This window comes from Nymphalis io, chromosome 23 (genome assembly GCF_905147045.1).
Source record: "Nymphalis io chromosome 23, ilAglIoxx1.1, whole genome shotgun sequence".
Lineage (NCBI taxonomy): Eukaryota > Metazoa > Arthropoda > Insecta > Lepidoptera > Nymphalidae > Nymphalis > Nymphalis io.
This window is the reverse complement of record NC_065910.1, coordinates 5242111-5256628: the sequence shown is the minus strand read 5'-3', so window position 1 is coordinate 5256628 and position 14518 is coordinate 5242111. Positions and strand designations below refer to the sequence as shown.

Sequence of the window (14518 nt, the reverse complement as noted above, 5' to 3'; positions counted from 1 at the left end):
AATACCATAAATGAGTTATTTATTTAAATGATATATTTTTACAATACGACACATCAATATTCACTAACCGCATTGAAAAAATGAATCACGTTCGGAAATCTTATCTTAAATAAAATACTTCTAACAGACAACGACCTTTGCCAAGCATATTAAAAAGCTATTTATTTTAAGCTTTAATAATATTTTAAATACGAAAAACACAAATAAAATGTTGTTATTAATTTAATCGTAGGCTCGCTGGCTTTATCTACGTTTAATTACGCTCGGGCTCTGAGGAAAGTTTAAAGGGTAGATTATTCATAATAAATGGCTAAACGTTGAAATAATTACGCACGATACGCTGTTATATCCTTGAAATAATTTAATGGAAAATTTTATGTAAGTTTTGTATAATTCTGTAAGTACCTTCTGGCCTAAAGCTTACTTGCTAATGAGGAAGATTAGTAACTTACTTATTTTTTTTTTAATTTGAAAAGCAGAAATAGCCACCTGATGGAATGTTGGGAGAGGCCATTAAAAAAAGCCATATTATACTTTCATTGCTACATGACCCGTGTTTATAATATTGTAATTCATGAATATTCCAATTTCCCTGCCTTTATTTTAAAAAAGGTTTGATCGAAGAATTATGTAAAGTCTACGGTTCCCGTTGCCTTCCCATTCCTATCATTATATACAAACAAATCGTCTTCTCATCTTTCATATAATTTCAAACATATAACAAAATTTTCTATAAAAAAACTTTAAATAATAATTTTCATTACACAGCAAATGATGTCAATTATGACAGTAATGAAGCTGGCTTGCAAATGATTTAAAGTCGGGGAGTATAATAGCGCGCACTATATTCTAATAAATTTACTAATAAATATGAAGACTGTCTCATTGTTTTAGTAGGTAGCTTATAAGATTCAGATCTCGAGCTCATGTATTAAAGCGACGGTTTTTATTATTAAATCGGTAGTTGGACGGTCTTATAGGCCATCCGATGATAGGCAGCACCAACGCCAATATTGGAAATATTAACCATTGTTCGCACAACCAATACGCCAACCGTGAGAGGTTATATCCTTTGTGCCTGCAGTTACACTGGTTGACTCACATTTGAAAGTGCTACACGACAATACTTAGTATTGATTTTTATGTTGTTAACTTTCCAATATAAGTTCTATGATTGGCGTTGCACGAAAATTGCCTTTTTACATTGCCAATGCCACTAGCGCTGGCACACCAATTATCATGTTCACTTGTGCATTACTCCTGTTTGTGAAAATATTTTATTTTCGCAACGATCTCTTCGCTCAGATGCGCAAATTATATCTTCACGAATGTATTTAAAACGGTCTTGTGTCGTTTGACTTTTATCTTATTGAATAGTTATTTTATACTTAAAATCAAAATACATTTAAGGAGGCTCCTACGAACTGTTTTAAATCGTTATTTTACAAGAGTGTCACAAGGGAAGCCACAGACAATTCGGAATGTGGATTCTATAGAGAAATCCCGTCTGAAATTAAATTAAAATGAACACAGGTGAATGATAATTATGAATTAATTCAATTCCGGTCAGTGGCTTCTACGAACTATGTAAATTGAGTGATAAAAATATTACATACCCTAATATTAAGTATATTTACCTTTCTACTTCATGAACAAATACGACGTTATAACTCATCTATTACATGTTTAAATAAAGTCATAAATCTGACTAACCACACAAGTTAATTAAGCACCTAAAATTTTAATGAAAATTGCTGCTGTTTTCCCAAAAAAAATAACAAAGTCGCGTTATCATGAATATGAAATAGATATGGCAACAAAAGTAACATCGTATATTAACTATTTGGTATTTTAACTATTTTATTACTTATTTGGTATCAAATATAACGCCATTTAAGCGAACAATAAAATTTTACACGCGTAAATGATTTATATAAAACAATTAATACATATCATAAACAATATATACAATAGTAACTACACTAGTAATAAGCTGTGTCGTAGGTAGCTACTTAGTAGGTAGGGCGTTAGTAGTAACGCCCTCCAATTCGACAGCACATTTATTTATTATTTGTTCAATGCAAATATAAAATAAAATATAATTTAATTTAACAAAAATATAATTGTAATACTATAATATATTTTTTATAAAAAAAAGAAAAAATAAATCTGTATTAAATAAATAGATACCTAAACATAATTTATAAAGTATGTTATGTTATATTAATCGTTTAAGCAATTGCTGGGTTAAGGTGTGCTGTCCGTTTGAGAAGGTTAGGAATTAATTCTACCACTGTCCCAATGTAGATTGACACATGTGACGTTTTCCGTCGCTTTCAACACCCAAGCACGATATAAATTATTAGCTCATTTAAAGATAAGAAGAAAAATGTATTTTGGATGGGTATTGCGTAAAATCCGTTCTTAGTGAGCGTCTACGTAAGGAAAGGAGAGACGCTGGCAATTTTCAAATTAATCGAGGAGATAGCTTAGCAGATCTCGTGATGAGTGCTTTAAATATAACCACAGCGCTACATATAAGATTAAGCACAAGTTAATTCAATAATTCTTGTCTGTGTTTAAGCCCCCAATCTTCGGTTAACATTTAAGTGAGAATCACAGCGCCACTTCAACATACTAACAACCAAGCAATTATTAATTACTTAAGACTCAAAAATATCACCATAATATGCTTTTATATCAATAAAACATAATAATAATAATAATAATAATAATAATAATACCCTGGGACATTTTTCACACACGGTATCTGATCACAAATTAAGCTTGTACAGAGCTTCTACTATGGAAACCAGACATATACCACATTTACTATTTTCATTTTGTAAATACATACTTATATAGATAATTACACCCAGACTCAGGACTAACAGACATGTTCATGCACACAAATATCTGTCCTGGGTGGGAATCGAACCCATAACCTTCGGCGTGAAAGGCAAGCATCCGCCAAACCACGCCAACCGGCTCGTCAAAGACATCACGTATTAGAACTCGATATAAGCAAAGATTTCACTTTCAATATATATCATAACAGCTTACTTTGAGCGCTATTATATAAAAAAGTCATAATCATCATCATTATTCGCCTGCTCTTATCCTATTTATTTGGAATCAGCTTAAAATGTTGTAAAGTAAGCCGAGATGGCCCAGTGGTAAGAACGCGTGAATCTTGAAACCGATGATCATGGGTTCAAACCGGGGCATGCACCACTGAATTTTTATGTGCTTAATTTGTGATTGTAATTCATCTCGTGCTTGACGGTAAAGGAAAACATCGTAAAGATATGCAGGTTTCATATGTCTGATTTCACTGAAATTCTGCCACATGTGTATTCCATCAACCCGCATTGGAGCAGCGTGGTAGAATAAGCTCCAAACCCTCCTCCTCAAAAAGAGAGAGGAGGCCTTAGCCCAGCAGTGAGACATTAACAAGCTGTTACTAGTTACTGGTAAAGTAAAACAGATTGATAACTCACTGCTAGACAAAGGCCACTTCTTCTCTCGAAGAGAAGAACCCCACGCTTCAAAGAATTATGTACCGAAGTACCAAATACCAATACAGGTTGATTGAGGCTTAACATTCGATTGATGAATATGCTTAATGTTGTTCTTAGTCTTGTACTTTTGTACTTAGAATTATTTCTGGTTAGTTCAAGAAGCCGTATTCTACTCGTATCTATGAAAATCTTAGTCTCATAATATTAAAAATGAAGTATGTGTTTATGTACATATATAGAGATTAGCAGGCAAAAATAATTTAGCAAACAATAGAATTTTCCTAAACAAACGAGCTGCATAAAACTCATCAAGCTAGACAACTATTAGATGGATAAACCAGAATAATAGCCAGCTTCGCCTAATTAATTCGGTTGGCTAAAGTAAATTAGGCTAGCTGCATTTAGCCGGCTAGCTAAGCGGAATAGGATGTAATAAGATATGAAGACAAAATTATGTTTAAGATAGGATAGTAAGCGGGTTATCTTCTCAAGTTTTGAAGAAACATTTCAGAGTTTCTTAGAAAAAAAATATTACGATTTTTTTATTTTTGGTCGTTTATTTCGCGTTTATCTTTACACGCACAATATTAACCAATAAATGAATTTAAAATTTATGTTAAAATTATTATTATTTAATTTTATATATTATAAAAATGACTATACATAGCTTAAAAATAAATGAATAAATCTTTTTTATGTTAAAAATAACTGTTATTATATTTACATGACTATATAAAGAATCATAAATTTTAAGTACCATATAAGAGCTTGGATTTTGTATTCGTTGATTTTTATAAAAAGAAATATAAATTCACAATTTGATTATTACATGTATATTATTCGATTTTTGAGATAAAAACAACCATTTAATCTACACGCCGAATCGGTGGTAGCTTTATATTGAAATTAACCTTTCAAATTACCGATTCATAAGTGCTTGTAAAGGCCTTTTTTTTTTTTTTTTTTCTCGCTGGAAAAACACATTTATGTGTTTCCCCCACATGAGGTGGGGGGGTATGTGGGACTCGCCGGCGCTGAAGGCGCCGGAATACCCACTAAAAACCAGCGGTACCCACTCCATCTTGTCGGGGGACGTCACGGGATCGCTTGCGCATACTACCGTGCCGTCCCGACGGTTGGCCCGCTTCTGCGGGCCTCCAAATACTAGGGGGTACTCGGGGTACAGAAACCCCCTGGCCCCGGCGACACTCACGGCGGGAGGAGAAGATGCGCATAGCGCCGGCGTCTTCTCCCCGGTCTTCTTCGACGAAGCGGGTCAGCGGAGGCACTCTCCTCGCGCTCCCGCTCCGCGGCCTCCTTCTGCGACATGACATTTTCGCAGAAGGAGACCATCTCCATCCAGCACCTTTCGCTACCAAGCATGGCATTTATCACGCTCGGCAGCGAAAGGTCTCCGCCGATTAAAGTCGCCAGGGAAAGGCGCTGAAGCCCCCAAGCGGCACACTCCATCAGAGTGTGGCATGCCGTGTCCGTAGGCGCACCACACTCGTGGCAGGAGGGCGTTACCTCCCGCCTGACTATTCCGTGCAGGTACTTACCGAAGCACCCATGTCCAGTAAGCACCTGAGTCAGTCTGAAGGTCAGTGTGCCGCCTTTTCTCGTTACCCAGCGACTCAAGTGGGGACGGATCGCCTCCACTGTCGCCAGGCCTGCTGATGGGGACCTCAGATCCTCCTCCCACCTGCGAATCAGGGCTTGCTGGGCGAGAGTCCTGATTCGCAGCACCTCCTCCAACCCTGGACGGTCGCCACGCGACCTCACTTCCGCCCGGAACCGGTACACTTCCGCGAGCACCTCCGCCTGGAGCTCCCAAGGCGGATCGCCCGCGAGAAGTGTTGCCGCCGTCCACGACACCGTACGATATCCGCGTATCACCCTCACCGCTATGATTCTCTGCGGCCTTCGCAAGAGAACCTTGTTCCGAGCGGTGAGAGCGTCCACCCAGATGGGAGCACCGTACAGAGCCATGGACCGCACAACACCGGCGTATAATCGCCGGCATGGCGTTTCCGGCCCTCCTACATTTGGTTGGAGCCGGCTTAAGGCAGCAGCAGCGTTGATGAGCTTCGGGCCAAGTTGGACAAAATGCTGCGCGAAGCTCCATCTTTCGTCCAGGGTCAGGCCCAGATACTTCATGTGGGCCTGCACCTTAATCACCGTCCCCTGGACGGTGATAAACGCCCCTCGAGGGGGGCCTCGACGTGGACCGTGGAATAAGAGGGCCACCGTTTTTGAGATGGAGACCCTCAAGCCCAACATTCCTTTGCGGTCCACTGTGAGCGACGTACCGACTTCGGCCAGGCGAGCCGCCTCCTGATAATTCCGCCCTGTCGCCGTGATGAGAGTGTCGTCCGCATAGCACAACACCCCCATTCTGGGAAGGACGGATATCCGCAGGAGCCAGTCGAAGCCAACGTTCCACAGAATTGGGCCGAGAACTGACCCCTGTGGAACGCCACAGCCTACCCGACGCCGGACAAGACGCCCATCGTCCCCCTCCCAGAGGACTACCCGGTCCTGGAGGTATGCCCCCAACAATCTCCTGAGATAGGAAGGCACCCCGTGGTATCGGAGTGCCTCCCCAATAGTCTCGAAAGGAAGACTATTGAAGGCGTTCGCAACATCTATCGATACCGCCAGAACTACGTCCCCTCGGGCCACCGCATCCGTGGTCCGGATTTTCAGGGCGTCCAAGGCGTCGATAGTTGATCGACCCGCCCTGAACCCGTACTGAGCCTCTGACAGACCCGGCCCCACCTCGTCGAGGTGCTGAATAAGACGGGCAGCGAGAATTTTTTCGAAGAATTTGCCCGTCTCGTTCAGCAGCACAATCGGCCTGTATGCCGAGGAAGAATCTGGCGGTCGACCTTGCTTTGGCAACAAGACCAACTTTCCCTCTTTCCAAGGCTTCGGAAACTGCCCGCTGCACAGACATTGGTCGAACAGCTCCCGAAGCCTTACGCCTAGGTATTCCAGAGCGTCACATAGAACACGCCCTGGAATCCCGTCTGGGCCCGGCGCAGTGTTTTTGGCCCTCAAGCGGTCGAAGGCCACCTCCATCTCCCGCTCCGTGATCAGTGGTGGAGCCACTGTGTCGTCAATCATAGAGCGAGGGACCATCTGTGGAGGGACATGCTCACCTGGATGGGGGAAAAGTTCCCCGACCAGGCGCAGGAGGAGATCCGATGACATTGTCTCTGTCACGGGGGCACCCTGCGTGCGGAATTTTCTACGCACACCGCGGAACGGACCAGGGGTCCCGGTTCAGGCCCGCCAGTAGTTCTTCCCTAGCTTTCTCCTTGGCCTGACTTATCGCCAGCTGTAGGTCTTTTTTCAGCTGACGATAAGCGGCCAATAGCTGTCCCTCCAAGTCCGCATCAAAACCGTTGCGCCTCCTACAACGGACGTAAGCCCTTCGCGCCCGGCTGCACGTCGCCCGAAGCTCTGCTATTTCGGGCGACCACCAATACACCTGCCGGCGCGGAACTCTATGCCGGAACCTAGGCATGGCAGCATCGCAGACCTCTTTGAGGGCACTGCGCATGTGGCCCGCTAGCTCTTCTGCACTGGCGCCCTCCCACCTTCCTGTGGAACCCCATCGCTGTACGATGGCAGCCTCCCTGGCCAGCTCACGATCTAGCTGGCTAAGAGATCACCTTGGAAGCGTGGTTGGCACCCTAGAGGGTTCCACCGACCTGCGAGAGGTAGAGATCTCAAACCGGATGTACCTGTGGTCCGACAGAGTCTCCACCTCCTCCTCTACTCTCCAATTCAACACTCTGCGTGCTACAACATGGGTGGCGAAAGAGAGATCCACCACGGACCCCCCCTGTTGCCGCACGCACGTGTAAACCTGCCCCCTGTTGAGTAGGGACAGGCTGGAGAGTAGTGCCCACACCTGAATAGCCCTTCCTCGCGGATTCGTGGCAGGGTTGCCCCAGGCACGTGATTTAGCATTGAAGTCGCCCAAGACCAGTATCGGCCTCGGTGACTGCCTGGTCACCGCAGCTCTGATCGAGCCGAGATAAATCTCGAACTCCGCCAGGCCGCGGTTGGGAGAGAAGTACGTACCCACAACAACGAATTCTCTCCACCCTGCCACTACGTAACCCGAGCCCCTCTCAATGAGTGAGAGAGAACTCGTTTCACTCCGGGTAGTAACCACGTCCAAGTCTCCTAACCAGTTAGGTAGGGGAGGGACATAATATGGCTCGCAGGCCACAGCCAGGTCGATCTGCCACTCCGCCATGGACTGCAGCAGCAGGTCCTGCGCCGCGGCGCAGTGGTTGACGTTCGTCTGGAGGAACTTTATGTTTGTGCTCATGTTGACATTGAAGCTTCCTCCTCGGCCTGGCGCCGTCCGACATTGGTGGTAGTCTGGGTGCCTAAGACCACCGTACCCTTTGTGATGGGGGGGTTGCACTCCCCAGATCCCATCACGTGCCCAGAGGGCTTGCCAGCGTCTGCGCACACAGCACAGCGCAGTTTTCGGTACAGCCCGCCGACTTGTGGCCATCTACGCCACACCGGAAGCATAGACCCCCCCGTTCCGCTTTGGATGGGCAAAGCACCTTCGTGTGGCCAAGGCCCATACACTTGAAGCAGCGCAAAGGGCGCTGCTCCAATACGCATACCTTGGCCGAGCTCCACCCTACGAGGAGGCGACCGGCATCTGATGTCTTCTTCGCCGCTGTGAGAGGACAGGTGACGCGGACCATTCCCATATATCCGGGACCACGCTGCAACACTCCGCATCTGACTGAGTCAGGGGAGCAGTTCCCTGCACGAGCAACTGCAGCGACCAATTTATCTTTGGTGACGGAATCATCCAATCCCGTCACCTTAAGGTCCACTCGCTTTACAGGTCGAACGACGCTTGCGACTCCATCCAGCACAGTGCGGAGCTTCTCAGCAAGCTTATCCGCCTGCTCCGCCTGTGCTTTCGGCAGCTCGAGGAGTCTGGCTCCCGTCGCCGATCGTCGGACCCTAAGGCCGCCACAGATTCCAATATCCTGAAGCTTAACGCCCTGCTCCGCGCGCTCCAGGATGTGAGCGTATGTAACGCCCTTCTCCTGCGCATCCGGCTGCAGAGTGACCATTACTGCAGCCCTGCGAGGAGCAACCAGCCTCGGTTTGGCCACCGGCGGAGCCTTCGCCACTGTTGATGGTACTGTGGCGGACGCTGCGGCCGAGGGGGAAGCCTTTTTCTTCTTTCTCCCCTTTTTAACCACGGTGGACCATAATGTCTCCTGGGCCTCCCGTGGATGGGACTCCGACGTGGTCGGGGTGGCTGATGGGCACGTAGTCGGTGCCAGCGGGACTGACTCGACTGCAGGCACCCGTTTCGGCGCCTGTGCGGGTTTCGGTGGTAGGGTCGGATGGACCACTTGCGCGTATGTAGGTGCAGTTTTCTGCACTACAGCCTGTTTCTTGTCCGCGGCCAGAGGGGGACGGAGCACTTTCGCTGGAAGGAGACGGTCCTGAATTCCTTCCATTTGAGCTTTAATCATAAAGCCCACCGACGACATTATAGAGGCCTTAAATTCCTCCAAAGCCTGTGTGTCCCGCACAGTGCTGGTGGACGCCTCATTTGCCACTGCCACCGTGGTCCGCATTTCCGCAAACTCACGGCGGTGGGCTTTTAACTCAGTCTTGAGGCTGTCCACCTCCTTGCGCAGGCGGCCATTATCAGCGCGAAGCCTGCGCGTCTCTTCCGCCTCGGTCCTTGATGCCAGAGCATCTACGATGGACTGGAGCGAAGATGCAGATTCTTTGAGCTTCTTGATGAAGCCACCCTTCAGGTTGCTGGATTTCTGGGCAATCTCCAGAATAAGTGCTGCATTGCGACCAGCCTCCGCACGCAGCTCCTCTGCACCCAATTTTAGGGGATCCTCTCTACGGACCTCCGAGGAAGAGGATTCCTCAGAGTCAAGCGCGATCACAGCCGTCTCCTTACGGAAAGCCCGACTTCTCAAGGAGCGCTCAAACGCCTCCTCCCTAGCCTCGGCGGTCTTTGCTTTAAGCTCGGCTTTGGCGCGAGCGAGGCCAGTTCCGCGTCCCTTGGAAGTGAGCTTCCCCCGGCTAGCACTGTTACGTTTCGCCGCCGATCTGATTTCGGTCTCCGTATACGAACCGGAATCAAAAAGCGCGAGGCCCACAAGTGGGCGTTTACGCCCAACATTTGCGTCGGACGACGACAACTCCGTGTCGACGTCCATCAGAACAAAAAAAAAAAAACCAACGAACAATCAAACGAAACAAAAGAAAACAAAAATACCCTATATAAATTTAAAAAATGAAAATAATTGAACAACAAAAACAAATCAACAAACAACAGTGAAAACCAACATAACCAATCTCAAGACGAAACAACAATCCATTTGCACAGCCGAGTTCAGAATATGTCACAACAGAAACAACAAAAACCCTTAAAGAAAGCCAAAGTAGTCGTAAAAACATCCACAACGCATAGATAACGCAGCCAAAGCCACGATGTTTCGCTTCAGTTAGTATTCGTAACTTGCTTAGCAACATTCGCTCGAGATAACGAACACGTCCGCACGCTACGACGGTCAACGACGAATCAAGTGCTTGTAAAGGCCTACTTGAATAAAGAATATTTTGATTTTAACATAAATTGAAACACGCATATGATGACTCGGCTTAATAAAGTCGTTTAATTAATGCAGACAAATCCTCAGAAATAATTTGTATAATTAAAATGAAACCGGTCAAGGTAAGTTCGTGTTACTTAAATTCATAATAGTGCTTCCAGCTATATCGAGCTAATTATTACCATTTCCACGAAATTCATTATTGTTCAATATTTACGAGTGATTTAAAAACGCTCTTACGTTTTTTATAATTTATAAGTTTTTTTAACGTTTTATATATAACAAGTAAATTAAAGTATATAAATAAGATAAAAAAAAGAAAGGAGGAGGTAGCCCAGCAGTGGGACATTCACAGGCTGTTACTGCTAAATAGGATTAAATTCTTGATAGGGCTTCTGAAATTCTGTATAGAAACAACTCACTCATTATATATTACATATTTAAACAGCAATACTTAGTATTATTGTGTTTCGGTTTGACGAGTGTATGAGCTAGTGTAATTAGAGGCTAGTGTAACTGAGTGGCTAAGGTTGGTGGCGCATTGGCGATGTAAGGGACAGATAATATTTTTTAAAGTGCTAATGTTTGTAGACGATAAGTGACAATTTATCATCAGCAGGATCATTTGCCTTTATTTCTTTAGAGAACATTCGAGAGCGTTTATCGACTTAAATAAAAAATTCTGTTTTGAATTTAGAACACACCAAATTCTCTAACTAGCCAGTCTTATCCATGTGACCCTTTATTATCTGTCAGAAAAGATAAATTAAATATATATATAAATAAAAAAAGTACTACTAAATATAAAATGCATAGAGATAATTTGAAAACAATCATCTTTTCTAAAACCCAGTTAATATAAGATAAATCATATAACCAAAGAGATATTAATATGTACATATATTCTTCTATATTAAAAGTATATACTTATGCCGATATTTATTTAATTAATTTATTCTTTGCTTAGAAGCTTTTAGTGGTTGGGCGCAGGCTATATCACGAATGTTACGTAGGATAATAATATCTGACTCACAAGTTCGTTGAACTTTGACACCTACACTACAGAGCCCACAGACAAAGCTCTCATTTTGCTTATGAACACTATGTAGTTTTGTAAATTTAATGTATGTATAACTTATAAAATATTTCATTGAATTATAAGATATTTTTACATTTTTTTAAATCGAGTTGCATTAAAATCTTTTTTGCGGTAATTGGTATCGAAAAAAAATAAAAATAGTTTTTTTTTTATATTTCATCTTCGCTTAATTTTATAGTAATAGAAATTCATTAGCAGAGTAATCTATTTTCATCAATATGTTAAATAATACAACCTTTAATTTATTTTTGAAATATCTCTTCCATCGTTTTTTTTTTTCATAATTGATGCGCACTAATCGTGGTGCAACCTCTGTCGCCTAATAAGTTATTGCGGGACGAGATATTTTGCTGAACAGACCTGTTACATATTATGCATTAAATATAATAAACTAAAATAAGAATGAAAAAATAACTGGAATAGTACTATAAAATATATGTACTCGTACCACTGTTTGCAGTAATATGCCGTACAAAATTCTAACACAAACGTCAGATTTGATAAAGTCCAACAAAGTTCAACGAAGACATATATGTCAAAGCTTTTGTGATTTACGAAAAATTTTTACGAACTATTTCGACTCATATTGGACGATAGAAGGCAATGACTGGTACGCTATCAATGAAACACGTGCGTTTGTTAGATAAATTATTTTGTAATAATATGGTAATATGTTGCTTTAGTCTAATAAAAGCCTTACCTGGTACAAACACATAAGAACAGATAAGCAATCTAGAGGTGTCGCTTAGATATTCGTCTCCGAAAGTTTACATAATTTTATTATACTTGTGTTCAGACAAAACAGAAGCTCGTACAAACGTTAACATAAATGTGCAGAGCCTCATTTTATGATAACAAAATATATTTGAGATAAACATTACAGAAAGTACGTTGTTAGCCAAAACCCATTAGTTAATGCTACATATTACTTTAAGCCCATGTTTAATTATTATAGACAACAACTACCCTTAGATAATATTATAAATTCACATTTATATAATAACTATTTAGGTCCCTTCGTCCTTTTCTGTACCGCTTACAATGTGTATGCAAAAATTCATGATGACAGATTAAGTGGTTAAGACGTGAAAACGTAACAAACAAACAAATAAACAAACTCATTTTCGCATTTATAATATTAGTAAATATTATGAACGAGTTTTTTTTATACATAACGAAGTATACCTACCTCCTTTCCGCCACGCGCAGGCAAAGCCACGGGTCGAAACAAGTATTAAAAAAGCCTTTTATATCGCTTCCAAAAGTACACAACTACACGCTCTCTAATTATTAATAGCTCATACATTCACCGTCAACCAGGATTCGACAAAAAGCAATGTTGAACCGTAAAATATCTTCTGGAATCACGCCAAAATTCGCATGAATATTGTAAATTCGAACCGGCTTTGGCGCAGTCGAAAATTTATGTACCAAATCATGATAACTTAATAGTCCATCATTCTTACTCGCTGTTTTTAACAGCGGTCTGGTTTAAAAGTTGAACTTCTTTTTACAGTTTATGATTTCATAGTTTATATAATTATGGGGAGTATTTTTCATTATAGTACCGGATATAATGAACAGGAATTATAGCTTTGGGCGGTGTCAATCGAATTTAGGCATGCGATACGGGCAGTTTATATATATTACGTATCAATTTGTCATGTATTTTGGTAATTAAGTATATTTAATAAGATAATCTTTGTACTTTAATATAATGAATATATAACGTCACCAATTCAAATGATAATTTCTCAATGAATCAATCAACAGCCAATCATTGTCCACTGCTGAACATAGGCCTCTCCCAAGGTGCCCCAAAGCTCCCTGTCCTCCGCCTTCCGCATCCAGTTGGTGCCCGCCACCTTTTTAAGGTCATCGGTCCACCTGGCTGGAGGGCGCCCTACGCTGCGTTTCCCGATCCGCGGTCTCCACTCTAGGACTCGTCTGCTCTAACGGCCATCAGTCCTACGACATACGTGACCAGCCCACTGCAACTTCAGCCTGCTAATCTTGCAAGCTATGTCAGTAACTTCAGTTTTTTTCCGGATAATCTCATTTCTGATCTTATCCTTCAAAGATAATTCGAGCATAACTCGCTCCATAGCATGCTGAGCGACTTTGAATTTGTGGACTAGTCCCGCAGTTAGTGTCCACGTTATGATTTTATACATACAGAAATTATCATTTTCCCCTCGACGTATATCGGTCCCGGCATGACATGCCTATTGAACATGACCTTGGTCTTGTCCAAGTTCATACCAAGACCGACACACCGGGAAGACTCACCTAGGCTACGCAGCATTTCGGTGAGTTGTTCCAGCGACTCTGCTATGATGATGATATCGTCGGCAAATTGAAGGTGTGAGATGTACTCGCCGTTTACATTGACTCCATACCCAGTCCAATCCACCGTCATGTATTATAATTTATATTTGCAATTAACGGAGAGAAAAAAAAACACGGAAAATTACCCTTTGATTTCAAACTCCTGCATATATGATTACGAGTAAATATTTTTATTTATACCGTGTATTTAAATACGGATAAAATTTATTCTATGCCTTAACAGAGTTAGAAAATCCGATCCTTATTTGTCTAGAAAACAATAATATCAAATGACTTCAATTGTGCGAAATACTGAAGCTGGATTATCCAACATAAATATTTCACAAGGAATGCGATATTTGCTCTCACTTTACATTACACGTCTTCCAAGAAGCAAAAAAACCTGTACAAATGTTATATGTTTGAGTTGAATATGCTTTTGATTTAGTCGAAAGTAAATAATTTAATAAAAGGGCAAATCTGCATTGAGCATATCTAATATAATCCAATGGCAAGAGGCGTAAAGACAAACTTAAAATTTAAAAACTTGTATTCCAGGTGATACGGCAATAGGTGTGCTATATTTGGTTCCCCCGTCACCTTTTTACCACAGAATTGTGTGGCATCGTAAAGATCTACGCCCGTACGTAGTTGACGTATCTAAGACACGTACAAAACGATTTGCTTCCCCGTTTCTGATACGCACTGCTAAGGTCTCCTCCTCCCGACGTCCGTTTTCCCCACCACCTACAATACGAGTCAAGCGTGAATAGGCATCTTCTAGGCGAGCCCGCTCCACCTGAGACTATTTTCACGTTCCATCAGATGTGACAACAGTCAAGCGCCTATTCATTTAAAAAAAATTCACTACAAACTATTCTTTATTAATAAAGCAATTTGGAATTACAACATTATCCCACTTAACCACTTATAAA

The 14518-nt window shown here is 42.4% G+C and overlaps 1 protein-coding gene across 1 annotated transcript; it reads right to left on the bottom strand.

Annotated features, from left to right (window-relative positions):
* Positions 1–7978: 7978 nt before the first annotated feature.
* Positions 7979–9760, bottom strand: LOC126777449 (uncharacterized). The gene has a single exon (XM_050500458.1). It carries the CDS (start codon positions 9758–9760, stop codon positions 7979–7981), a length of 1782 nt encoding a protein of 593 aa, XP_050356415.1.
* Between the last annotated feature and the right edge of the window lie 4758 nt (positions 9761–14518).